Source organism: Gadus morhua, chromosome 12 (genome assembly GCF_902167405.1).
Source record: "Gadus morhua chromosome 12, gadMor3.0, whole genome shotgun sequence".
NCBI classification, from domain to species: domain Eukaryota; kingdom Metazoa; phylum Chordata; class Actinopteri; order Gadiformes; family Gadidae; genus Gadus; species Gadus morhua.
Genome location: NC_044059.1, coordinates 30,490,685 through 30,502,233, shown reverse-complemented (window position 1 = coordinate 30,502,233; position 11,549 = coordinate 30,490,685). Strand labels below are relative to the sequence as shown.

The following is an 11,549-nucleotide window of genomic DNA, read 5'->3' as shown; positions in this document are numbered from 1 at the left end:
TCTCTCTCTCTCTCTCTCTCTCTCTCTCTCTCTCTCTCTCTCTCTCTCTCTCTCTCTCTCTCTCTCTCTCTCTCTCTCTCTCTCTCTCTCAATGGATTAGTTGTACCATGTCCTGTCTGTTGACATGCTGCCTGTGTTGACTTCAATGACTGAACCTTTGACTGTGTAACCCTACATCATGCTAGTAGGCGAGTAGTGGGCAGTGAGTCAATGTTTCGAGTGCGCTGACACTGCTGAGCTGGTGAAACTTCTCTCAGACACATCAACACCAAACTAAACGTATGCTCTTACTGTACTGCTCTATCCGCTCCAGTCACTTTGAGTTTGTCTCCCTCTCCTTCCCTATCCCTCTCTCTCATATATATATATATACATATATATATATATATGTATATATATATATATATGTATATATATAAATATATGCATAGACATATAACAGCATTGATCTAATGCCAATATTTACAAGAAGCCATTATGATTGAATATCATTGCTCACAGTGTATAATATATAAATGCATTGTCTCGGAAAAAGGGTAAGTCTGTGATGTCAAAGTCCCTGGCTCAGATGTGTGTTGTTGTGCTTCCAACGGAGCGATGGTATTGGTGGAAGCGGGGCCGTCCTAAAGCGAAGGCCCTCCCTGGCTCGCCTGGCGGCGGATGTGAGGTCACCAGCATTATGACGGCGGTCAGAGAGCCCCTGAGCCTTTAAAAGGACCTCGGCCCCAACCTTCAGCATTCACGTGGAAACATCCCCGAGGCTGTTTGGGAGGTGAGTCACCAGCTCCTCATCCTAACATTCATCTGTCACATGTGTTCACTGTTTATTTGCCTTTCTTGTTTTACAGGGAGAAACAAAGCCTGTTAACATGCCTTCCTCTCTGCTCCTGGCTGCTATGGCCACTATAATGACCGTCTCCATTTCATGGGTTGGGGCCCAAAGTGAGTATGCAAATTAAATTAAAACATTTAAAATGTAAAAATGAAGATGTGCAAAGGCTTTCCTGGAAGGTTGTTCCCTTTCTGTTGTCATGAATGCCGAGTGCTTGGGGAAGTTATGCCTTGACTCTCAATCACGAGTGTCACGAGTTTGGCTTGTAAATGCTTCCTTTAAAAGCCAGCTGCAAGGACCGCTGCGGCCTGGAGTTCTACCGAGGCTACATGTGCCAGTGTGACTACGGCTGTCTGGCCCATGAGGAATGCTGCACGGACTATGAATCCCAATGCACCGAAAGTAAGGACAACGCGCCTACATTTATACACTTAATATCAATAACGTGAATAATATGAATGATAATAAATAATTGTGTTTAACCCACAGCCGTTTATTTAGCAGTTATTTCACTACGGATTTAAAATGAGGAAAACCCACCGAACCGTACAAACGTTTAAACATCTTTATAGAGGTTTTCATTAATCATTGCGGTAGTCTTGTGTTGGAGCTTGGTTTGTGTGTTTACCGTGTGTGTGTTTGCCTGGAGGACACTCGTGTAAGGGGCGGTGTGGGGAAGCCTTTAAGAGGGGCCGCAGGTGCACCTGTGATCCTGAATGTATCAAGTTCAGCAACTGCTGTCCAGACTACAAGAACCACTGCGACGCAGCAGGCAAGCGCTGCACAACACCACAACAGAACACAACACCACACCACAACACACCACAACAACATAACACACCACAACACAACAACAGAACACAACACCACACCACAACACACCACAACAACACATAACCGCAGCACAACACAACAACAGAACACAACACCACAACACCACAACAGAACACAACACCACACCACAACACACCACAACAACACAACACACCACAACACAACAACAGAACACAACACCACACCACAACAACACATAACCACAGCACAACACAACAACAGAACACAACACCACAACAACACAACACATCACCACAACACAACACCACAACAACACACCACAACACAACACAACAACACATCACCACAGCACAACACACCACAACACAACACAAAACCACAACACAACACTACAACACATCACCACAACACAACAACAGAACACAACACCACACCACAACACAACAACACATAACCACAGCACAACACAACACACCACAACAACACACAACACAACACCACAGCACAACACTACAACACCACAACAACACAACACCACACTACAACACAACACCACCACACCACAACAACACAACAACACATCACAACACAACACCACATCACCACAACACCACAGCACAACACAACACACAACAACAACAACAACACATCACCACAACACAACACCACAGCACAACACACCACAACAACACAACACAACACCACACCACACCACACCACAACAACACAACAACACATCACAACACAACAACACAACATCACCACAACACAACACTACAACACATCACCACAAAAACACCACAACAGAACCAACACATGCGTGGAGAGGATCAATTCGTCTAGAAATCTGGATTCATCATTAATAGATTATGTGATTATGTAAAGTACAATAAACCTAGGTACATTGGCTCACAAGGTTTAAGAATTGTAAACATTTAAACTAAACACCAGCTTTGGAAAACCATGTCTATGAAAGGGAATACTAATTAAACTCCTCTCAACCACAGCGGAGGAGGAAGCCGAGCTGCAGAAATGGACTTCTGCAGGTGAGGGCGCTACTCTATGTTAACAGAAGCAATGTCCAATATTCAACAACATGAATGCTGAAAATATCAGGTTGAATTGAAGATGGGGATATTGCAAATGGATGCCAAACTGTCAAACATCTAATGTTGGTTTGTTTTTCTGCAGACGACCCTTTTATTTCACCGGTCGCTCCACAGGACAACTATGATGAATTCAGCAATGGTGCGAGAGATTATGTTAATCTAGAACTGCAAACTGAACATGAATACCGTGACAGCTTTTGAATGCCCCTTTGTTTATATTTACTTTTCCTATTTTCCTTCCATAGATTTTTACGAACCGAACTTTCCAAACCTCCCTGACGATCCTCTTTCAAAGGAGGACTTTGAGACCATATCCGACCCAAAGCCCACTCAGGCCATCCTCCCCGACATGGGCGGCTCTGACCTCACCAAACCATTCAACCAAGACATCGCACTGCCGGATTCTGATCTGCAGACTAGACAGGAGTTTGGAGCAAGTGGAACAGATGGATACGAAACCATTGAGCCAAGTGTGCCCCTTATTTACCCAACAGATTCAACTACCTACCCAGACCTAACTACCAACCCAACGGAATCAACAACCTACCCAGACCTAACTACCAACCCAACAGAATCAACTACCACCCCAGACCTAACTACTAACCCAACAGAATCAACTACCACCCCAGACCTAACTACCAACCCAACAGAATCAACAACCTACCCAGACCTAACTACCAACCCAACAGAATCAACTACCACCCCAGACCTAACTACTAACCCAACAGAATCAACTACCACCCCAGACCTAACTACCAACCCAACAGAATCAACTACCACCCCAGACCTAACTACTAACCCAACAGAATCAACAACCTACCCAGACCTAACTACTAACCCAACAGAATCAACAACCACCCCAGACCTAACTACTAACCCAACAGAATCAACTACCACCCCAGACCTAACTACCAACCCAACAGAATCAACTACCACCCCAGACCTAACTACTAACCCAACAGAATCAACTACCACCCCAGACCTAACTACTAACCCAACAGAATCAACAACCTACCCAGACCTAACTACCAACCCAACAGAATCAACTACCTACCCAGACCTAACTACCAACCCAACAGAATCAACAACCTACCCAGACCTAACTACCAACCCAACAGAATCAACTACCTACCCAGACCTAACTACTAACCCAACAGAATCAACTACCACCCCAGACCTAACTACCAACCCAACAGAATCAACTACCACCCCAGACCTAACTACCAACCCAACAGAATCAACAACCTACCCAGACCTAACTACTAACCCAACAGAATCAACTACCACCCCAGACCTAACTACTAACCCAACAGAATCAACTACCACCCCAGACCTAACTACTAACCCAACAGAATCAACTACCACCCCAGACCTAACTACTAACCCAACAGAATCAACTACCTACCCAGACCTAACTACTAACCCAACAGAATCAACTACCACCCCAGACCTAACTACCAACCCAACAGAATCAACTACCTACCCAGAGTTAACTACCAACCCAACAGAATCAACTACCACCCCAGACCTAACTACCAACCCAACAGAATCAACTACCTACCCAGAGTTAACTACCAACCCAACAGAATCAACTACCACCCCAGACCTAACTACTAACCCAACAGAATCAACTACCACCCCAGACCTAACTACTAACCCAACAGAATCAACTACCACCCCAGACCTAACTATGACACCAACCTCCAGGGTAGATGTAACTCCATCTGTAGTTCCAGGGGCCACAGGAGCTACGCAGGCTTACTCCTCCTCAGAAGCTTCCACCTCTTCCGTTCCCACCCCCCCGAGTCCTGGACCACCAAGCGACACTCTGAGCACACTTCTCCCTCCAACCACAGACCCGACAGTAAAGGGAAACCAAGAGGAGGGAAGAGTGTCTTCAACTCCGACAACATCTGAACCTTCCACAACTCCCCAGGCCAGGCCAAACCGTCCCCTACCAAACCGTCTGACACCAGCAGCTAATAAACCCAGCTGGGTCAGGCCCACTCCTAAACCAAACCAAAGGCCAAGTTACCAAGCAGGCAAGCTGTCATAGTTCCCTCTCATCTCTTTTTCACTGCAATGCTTTTATTGGCTTTGCAGAAATGCCCTGCTAGATGTTTTAGCATTAGAGGAGATGCTGCTTGAAGTACCTCATTGGTTGAACTTGTTTCTCTCTATTTCGACGCATGCTTTATGCTTGATGGGGAGCTGCAGCCAAATGAGAATAAAAATGTGTTTGACCTTCCTCTAGATGACAGCAACGATATGAACCTCTGCAGTGGACGTCCGGTGGGCGCGGTTACCACACTCGGGAATGGCACAATTGTGGTTTTCCGAGGTAAGTGGCAGGAAAAATATGTAGGACACAAGCCTTCCCAAGGAGAGTGTGTCTGATTCTTTAGCGAAAGACGACGTCTATGTCTGTGTCGTCACAGGAAGCAACGCTTCAATTACTGAGCAACCATGTCCATGTGTATACAGTGTCATGTATGATTAGACTGGAGCAGAACCGTAGACTACAAAGATGTAAAGCAAGGCAAGGACAAGTGACTAAACCAGTTTGGCTTTTCCATGGAACATTGTGGTATTCTTTGGGCTCAACAGTTCCTGATCTGAGCCCCTTTCTCTGCATCTTGTGGAAACATTGAAAAAATACCATAAAATTTTTCCATAACAACCCCCAAAACCTTTTCTAATCACAAGTATCAAATATAATTCTAATCAACCGACTAATAAGCTTTATCCATGACAAGAATGAAGTGCTGAGATTGAGCAGCCCCCCAGTCTGACCGTGTTCCGCCTGTAGGACACTACTTCTGGCTGCTGGACCGTAACAGGGTCCCGGGGCCGGCGCGCCGCATCACGCAGGTGTGGGGCGTCCCGTCGCCCGTCGACACCGCCTTTACCCGATGCAACTGCCAGGGCAAAACATACATCTTCAAGGTGACTCTTTGTGTTATTTCAATGTTTCAGTTAGGATCACGTGCGTCTTGCTGGTAAGCTCATGGCTTGTGCATGGACGGTAGAATCTGATATTAACAGATCGATTCTCGTTTTCTGTACGTCGGGACTCCTGCCATCCTTTTACCTTCGCAGGGCTCCTTGTATTGGAGGTTTCACAATGACGTGGTTGACCCTGGCTACCCCAAGTTCATCCACCATGGCTTTGACGGCCTCCGGGGCCAAATCACAGCTGCTCTGTCGGTGCCGCAGTACCAGAGCCGGAGGGAATCCGTCTACTTCTTCAAAAGAGGTGATCTGATGTGACCTATTGGTGTGGATATGAGTATGGACCCCGCTTTGATGTAAGATGATCACTGGGGTCCTCTTGGGTCCGCTAGGGGGTTTGGTCCAGAAGTATTCATACCAGTTGGGCACCGGGTCAACATGTGGCAAGAAGCGGCAGTATTCCATTAACATTGTGCGTCACCGTATGGCACGCCAAGCAGGTCAGAACACTGAACACTCCTAATCAATCACACCAACTGAGAACCCACAAAACCTTAACGCTGAAGCTATCCTTTTGTCTTTCCGTCAGTGTCCGTCCTAGAACCGTCCATTCGCATCAGTATGTCTTGGAGGGGTTTCCCCACCAGCGTCACGTCTGCAGTGTCCGTCCCGAGCCGCAGGACGCCGGAGGGCTACAAGTACTACGTCTTCTCAAGATGTAAGTTACCATCTGCTGTACTTCGTGGATATCTTCTACAACTCACTTTAATCCGATCCACAGCCCAACACTACAGAGCTTCACAACCAGATGTTAAAACCACATGCTAGGTGGAGTTTTGCGGTGCATATAAACTTTAAAAGGTTAGATAACATCACCTCAAAATATGAATCTGGCTCCGGTATAAAGTACCTAGGACACCGGCCTGGTCACGCCTGGCTAGACCCACGTGTCTGGGTGGAGAGGCTCAGGGCGGGCTCCTCCTACCCAGAGCTCAGGAGGCTCTCCGAGGCGTGTTCCACTGCAGAGCCGGCCGTCAGACTCCCGACACATGGCGTCACTTTGATTCGGGAGCATCTGCCATGTAGACCACAAGAGTTTGGTTGTCCTCTCTCGCTTTTAGTTCACTGAACTAAAAGCCTGACAAATAACAAGTTAAGCTGACAATGTATAAGTTAAGCTTAGGTTCTGGTGCTTGTTTTTGTAGCCTTAGCCAAATCCTTAATGAATGCCGCATGTATGTTAACCATTTCGCTCATTTTCAGCGAAATACTACAACGTGCAGATGAATACTCCACAGCCTGCCATCGTGGTCCCTCCGGTCCAGGCAGCGCCTCAACAGACCTCCAACACCTTCTTCAGGTGTCCCTGAGCTGCCCCCGGGCCAAGCGCACCCTGCCCCAAGCAGAGACTCGCACACAACTCTTCAACAAACTGTTTATTACTTAAGAAACCTGCTTGGAGTGCAGCTACAGAAGCACTTGGAAGTACATAAAAAGGACAACATAATTAAATGGAACATTATCTAAACACTAAAATGCAGATTCACTGTGACGCGTTGGAGCGTTGTAGGAGCTTCAGCGGGCGAAGCGTCTGGCTCCTGCTCCTCGAGAGGGGAAGGGGTGGCCTGGGGGAGAGGGGACAGAAGACACCGTTACAAAAGGAGTCTGATGTTACAGCAGACAGCGCCTGGTTGATGTGACACACTTTGATAATGTATCCAAATATGTGATGTGTGTAATTCTTTGTATTGTTTTATTAAAAAATATTTACTGAGTTAATTGCATTATGTGATAAATGCTCGTTCATAATCAAATCAATGATCCTAATGGCTCTGCATTACGTCCTTCAGAGTGTTCTTGGTGGGAGAAAGCTGTCATTTAAAAAAGCAATACTGTAAGGAAGGCAGGGCTGAAGCTACCGCACACAGCCAACACACAAACGCACAGCCAACACACAAACGCACAGCCAACGCACAGCCGACACACAAACACACAGCAGACACACAAACGCACAGCCAACACACAAACACACAGCCGACACACAAACACACAGCCGACACACAAACGCACAGCCGACACACAAACGCACAGCCGACACACAAACACACAGCAGACACACAAACGCACAGCCAACACACAAACACACAGCCAACACACAAACACACAGCCAACACACAAACACACAGCCAACACACAAACGCACAGCCAACACACAAACACACAGCCAACACACAAACACACAGCCGACACAAAAAACACACAGCCGACACACAAACACACAGCCGACACACAAACGCACAGCCGACACACAAACGCACAGCCGACACACAAACGCACAGCCGACACACAAACACACAGCCGACACACAAACGCACAGCCGACAGACAAACGCACAGCCGACACACAAACGCACAGCCGACTAGCTGGTTGTGGCGCGTCTCCCACCTCTCTTCATGCGACCCCCTCGGTTCTCCGACCAGCGCTGTAGCTGCCGGCCGGCCGGCGGCCTGGACGGGCGGCCGCTGCTCGTATCTGGAACACAAGAGGACCCTGGTCAAGCTGAGCCCTCTACTGGGAGAGGGACGGCCCACTGGGCCTGAAGGGGGGAACCACCTGAGGACCCTGGTCAAGCTGAGCCCTCTACTGGGAGAGGGACGGCCCACTGGGCCTGAAGGGGGGAACCACCTGCTCTGGAGCCCAGGGTGGAGCTGGAGGCCGGCTCCTGGCTGGTGGACGGGAGGCTGGCCTCGTCCGCCTGCTGGCCCGGCTCCTCTGCCTCTCCCTGGGACACCACCGAGTCCAGAGACGCCTCGCCGCTGGGTCGGCTGGGGGCAGAGGACACTTAGCACACTCACATGATGACAACAATAACAATAACCATACCATCATCATCATCCTCATAAGAGCTAGATGCTCACCTGTCTGCGTCAGGCTCCAGGATGACGTCGTCCCGGTCGTCACCGGGGGAGGTGGTCACCATGGGAACCGACTGGGAGGCGTGGTCCAGCGCTTCAGACGGCCCCTCTGAGAACAGCGTGACTGGGGGGGTGGGGGGGGGGGGGTTAGGTGAGCTCATATAAAGGACCTGAAAGCATCGCAGAGACCAGAGCTCTGACCATCGGCTCCTGGCCTCGCTGGATATCCTAGTATTGACTGGTATATTATTGGTCGTTATATGAACCCACCGGTACCTGGAGCGGCCCCTGGGAGCGCTGTGGTGGGGACACTGCGCCCTCCAGACTCTTCTTCATGGGTCGATAGGAAGAGAGGGCTGTCATACATCCCCAGACCTACCCCCCCCACACACACACACACACACACACACACACACACACACACACACACACACACACACACACACACACATTAATTAAACCCCGTGTTTCTGGATGGATTGTTTCTGCATAAGGAGGTCTGTTCGACCCGGGGTCCGTTCGACCCGGGGTCAGCGTACCTCCTTGTGAGCCCAGCCCTCCCAGGTCCGAGTGGGAGGCGCTTGTCTGCGGCAGGTCGTCCGGGGGCCCCGCCCTGAAGTGGTGCACGCCGATCACCTGGGGGGAGCTGACCCACACACACCAACCATTAAACACTGAGCCCCACTCAGTCAGATGCAACGCTACGGCTAAAGGTCAGGCTGGTCCTACTGGGTGGGCTGGTCAGCGCCGTCGGTGTGGTGGGACACGGCCAGCGTGGGGGTGGGCACCGTCCGGTCGTCGTCCTCGTAGAACAGCTGCTGCACAGACAGAGGGGGGGGCAGAGAGGGGGGGACAGACAGAGGGGGGGGACAGACAGAGGGGGGGGACAGACAGAGGGGGGGGACAGACAGAGGGGGGGGACAGACAGAGGGGGGGGGACAGACGGAGGGGGGGGACAGACAGAGGGGGGGGACAGACAGAGGGGGGGGGGGACAGACAGAGGGGGGGGACAGACAGAGGGGGGGGGCAGAGAGGGGGGGGGGCAGACAGAGGGGGGGGGGACAGACAGAGGGGGGGGAGAGACAGAGGGGGGGGGCAGAGAGGGGGGGGACAGACAGAGGGGGGGGGGACAGACAGAGGGGGGGGGGACAGACAGAGGGGGGGGAGAGAGGGGGGGGGACAGACAGAAGGGGGGGGACAGACGGAGGGGGGGGGGACAGACGGAGGGGGGGGGGGGACAGACGGAGGGGGGGGGGACAGACGGAGGGGGGGGGGACAGACGGAGGGGGGGACAGACGGAGGGGGGGACAGACGGAGGGGGGGACAGACAGAGGGGGGGACAGACAGAGGGGGGGACAGACAGAGGGGGGGGGACAGACAGAGGGGGGGGGACAGACAGAGGGGGGGGACAGACGGAGGGGGGGGACAGACGGAGGGGGGGGACAGACAGAGGGGGGGGGACAGACAGAGGGGGGGGACAGACAGGGGGGGGGACAGACAGAGGGGGGGGACAGACAGAGAGGGGGACAGACAGAGGGGGAGGGGGACAGACAGAGGGGGGGGGGGACAGACAGAGAGGGGGACCAGACAGAGAGGGGGACAGACAGAGGGGGGGGCACAGAGGGGGGGGCAGACAGAGGGGGGACAGACAGAGAGGGGACAGACAGAGAGGGGGACAGACAGAGAGGGGGACAGACAGAGAGGGGGACAGACAGAGAGGGGGACAGAATGATGATCAGTGTTCAAACCCCCCATCTGCTCTGGGATCCTAAATGTAGGCCTGCTCTCAGACTGTGGAAGCCATTTGTCTTCCACAACCTATCGGCCTCAGTGAAGCTCCGTCCTGACTGAGTCGGACCAACACGAGAGCAGCTGGCTGCTACTCAGCGACGTCATATCGCAGTTGAGCTTTTACGTTGATGAAATAACACAAATAGAAATGAAACGATCAGTTAAACAGAATTCCACAGCAGTGGTCTCTCCGGCTCAGAGCCAGGCAGGGAGATAGGAAAGACTTCAGGAAGGACTTCAGGAAGGACTTGAGCTATCAGAGGCTCCCATGGGCCTGGGCGGGCAGGTTGACCTTTAGTTCACCAACAAGATCATGATGACCAAGAAGCAGCCAAATCTGCGTGGACTGTCACCGAGGGGGGGGGGGTCAGCCGGCTGGGTAACCCGGCTGAGGTCAATAACGTTCTGGTGAACGTTAGTGACCTCAGCGCCCAGCTGCCAGAAGGCTTTACTGGGCATGAATTATGATCATTTTTGTGATGCGTTTAAAGCTCAGTTATAGAACGTTTACAAATGTGAGATTTGAAATAAGCTTTGAGGGTAAAGTAACAAGGCTTATCCCTAGAGAAAGGTACCATCCAGGAACCTTCCCACCTGCTCTGGGGCAGTGAGCGCGACGTATGACCAGAGTGTGTAGAGAGGTTATTAAGAGGAGCAGTAAGAGGGAGAGGAGAGGTTATTAAGAGAGGGAGAGGAGAGGTCATCGGTAGGAGGGAGAGGAGAGGTCATCGGTAGGAGGGAGAGGAGAGGTCATCGGTAGGAGGGAGAGGAGAGGACATCAGTAGGAGGGAGAGGACATCAGTAGGAGGGAGAGGTCCTCAGTAGGAGGGAGAGGTCCTCAGTAGGAGGGAGAGGAGAGGTCCTCAGTAGGAGGGAGAGGAGGGAGAGGTCCTCAGTAGGAGGGAGAGGTCATCAGTAGGAGGGAGAGGAGAGGTCCTCAGTAGGAGGAAGAGGAGAGGTCCTCAGTAGGAGGGAGAGGAGAGGTCCTCAGTAGGAGGGAGAGGTCCTCAGTAGGAGGGAGAGGTCCTCAGTAGGAGGGAGAGGAGAGGTCCTCAGTAGGAGGGAGAGGAGAGGTCCTCAGTAGGAGGGAGAGGAGCGGTTATCAGTAGGAGGGAGAGGAGAGGTCCTCAGTAGGAGGGAGAGGAGAGGTCATCA

At 51.3% G+C, this 11,549-nt stretch overlaps 2 protein-coding genes across 7 annotated transcripts in view; one reads left to right on the top strand and one right to left on the bottom strand.

The window, feature by feature from the left end:
* The first annotated feature begins 632 nt into the window (after nucleotides 1-632).
* prg4b (proteoglycan 4b) lies at nucleotides 633-7,087 on the top strand. 2 transcript variants are annotated; one of them, XM_030372450.1, is made up of 13 exons: nucleotides 633-772; nucleotides 849-942; nucleotides 1,122-1,234; nucleotides 1,482-1,604; nucleotides 2,635-2,673; nucleotides 2,819-2,875; nucleotides 2,982-4,778; nucleotides 4,991-5,077; nucleotides 5,546-5,682; nucleotides 5,836-5,992; nucleotides 6,081-6,188; nucleotides 6,278-6,406; nucleotides 6,952-7,087. In XM_030372450.1, the coding sequence occupies exons 2-13, from the start codon at nucleotides 926-928 to the stop codon at nucleotides 7,056-7,058; spliced, it is 2,871 nt and encodes a 956-aa protein (XP_030228310.1). In that variant the 5' UTR covers nucleotides 633-772; nucleotides 849-925; the 3' UTR covers nucleotides 7,059-7,087. The 2 variants fall into 2 exon arrangements, with proteins under 2 accessions (XP_030228310.1, XP_030228309.1); XM_030372449.1 differs by having other exon boundaries at nucleotides 711-772; nucleotides 1,118-1,234.
* A 22-nt stretch (nucleotides 7,088-7,109) lies between these two features.
* tprb (translocated promoter region b, nuclear basket protein) overlaps nucleotides 7,110-11,549 on the bottom strand; it is a 24,459-nt gene continuing 20,019 nt past the window's right edge. The window contains exons 45-51 of one of the 5 annotated variants that reach the window (XM_030372444.1): nucleotides 9,333-9,421; nucleotides 9,143-9,249; nucleotides 8,874-8,978; nucleotides 8,607-8,727; nucleotides 8,374-8,529; nucleotides 8,134-8,220; nucleotides 7,110-7,313 (exon numbers count right to left, since the gene is read on the bottom strand). In XM_030372444.1, the coding sequence (XP_030228304.1) occupies nucleotides 7,232-7,313; nucleotides 8,134-8,220; nucleotides 8,374-8,529; nucleotides 8,607-8,727; nucleotides 8,874-8,978; nucleotides 9,143-9,249; nucleotides 9,333-9,421 (747 nt within the window). In that variant the 3' untranslated portion in view covers nucleotides 7,110-7,231. The remainder of the gene's footprint in view (nucleotides 7,314-8,133; nucleotides 8,221-8,373; nucleotides 8,530-8,606; nucleotides 8,728-8,873; nucleotides 8,979-9,142; nucleotides 9,250-9,332; nucleotides 9,422-11,549) is intronic. The other 4 variants (XM_030372447.1, XM_030372446.1, XM_030372448.1 and 1 more) reach the window with 4 other exon arrangements.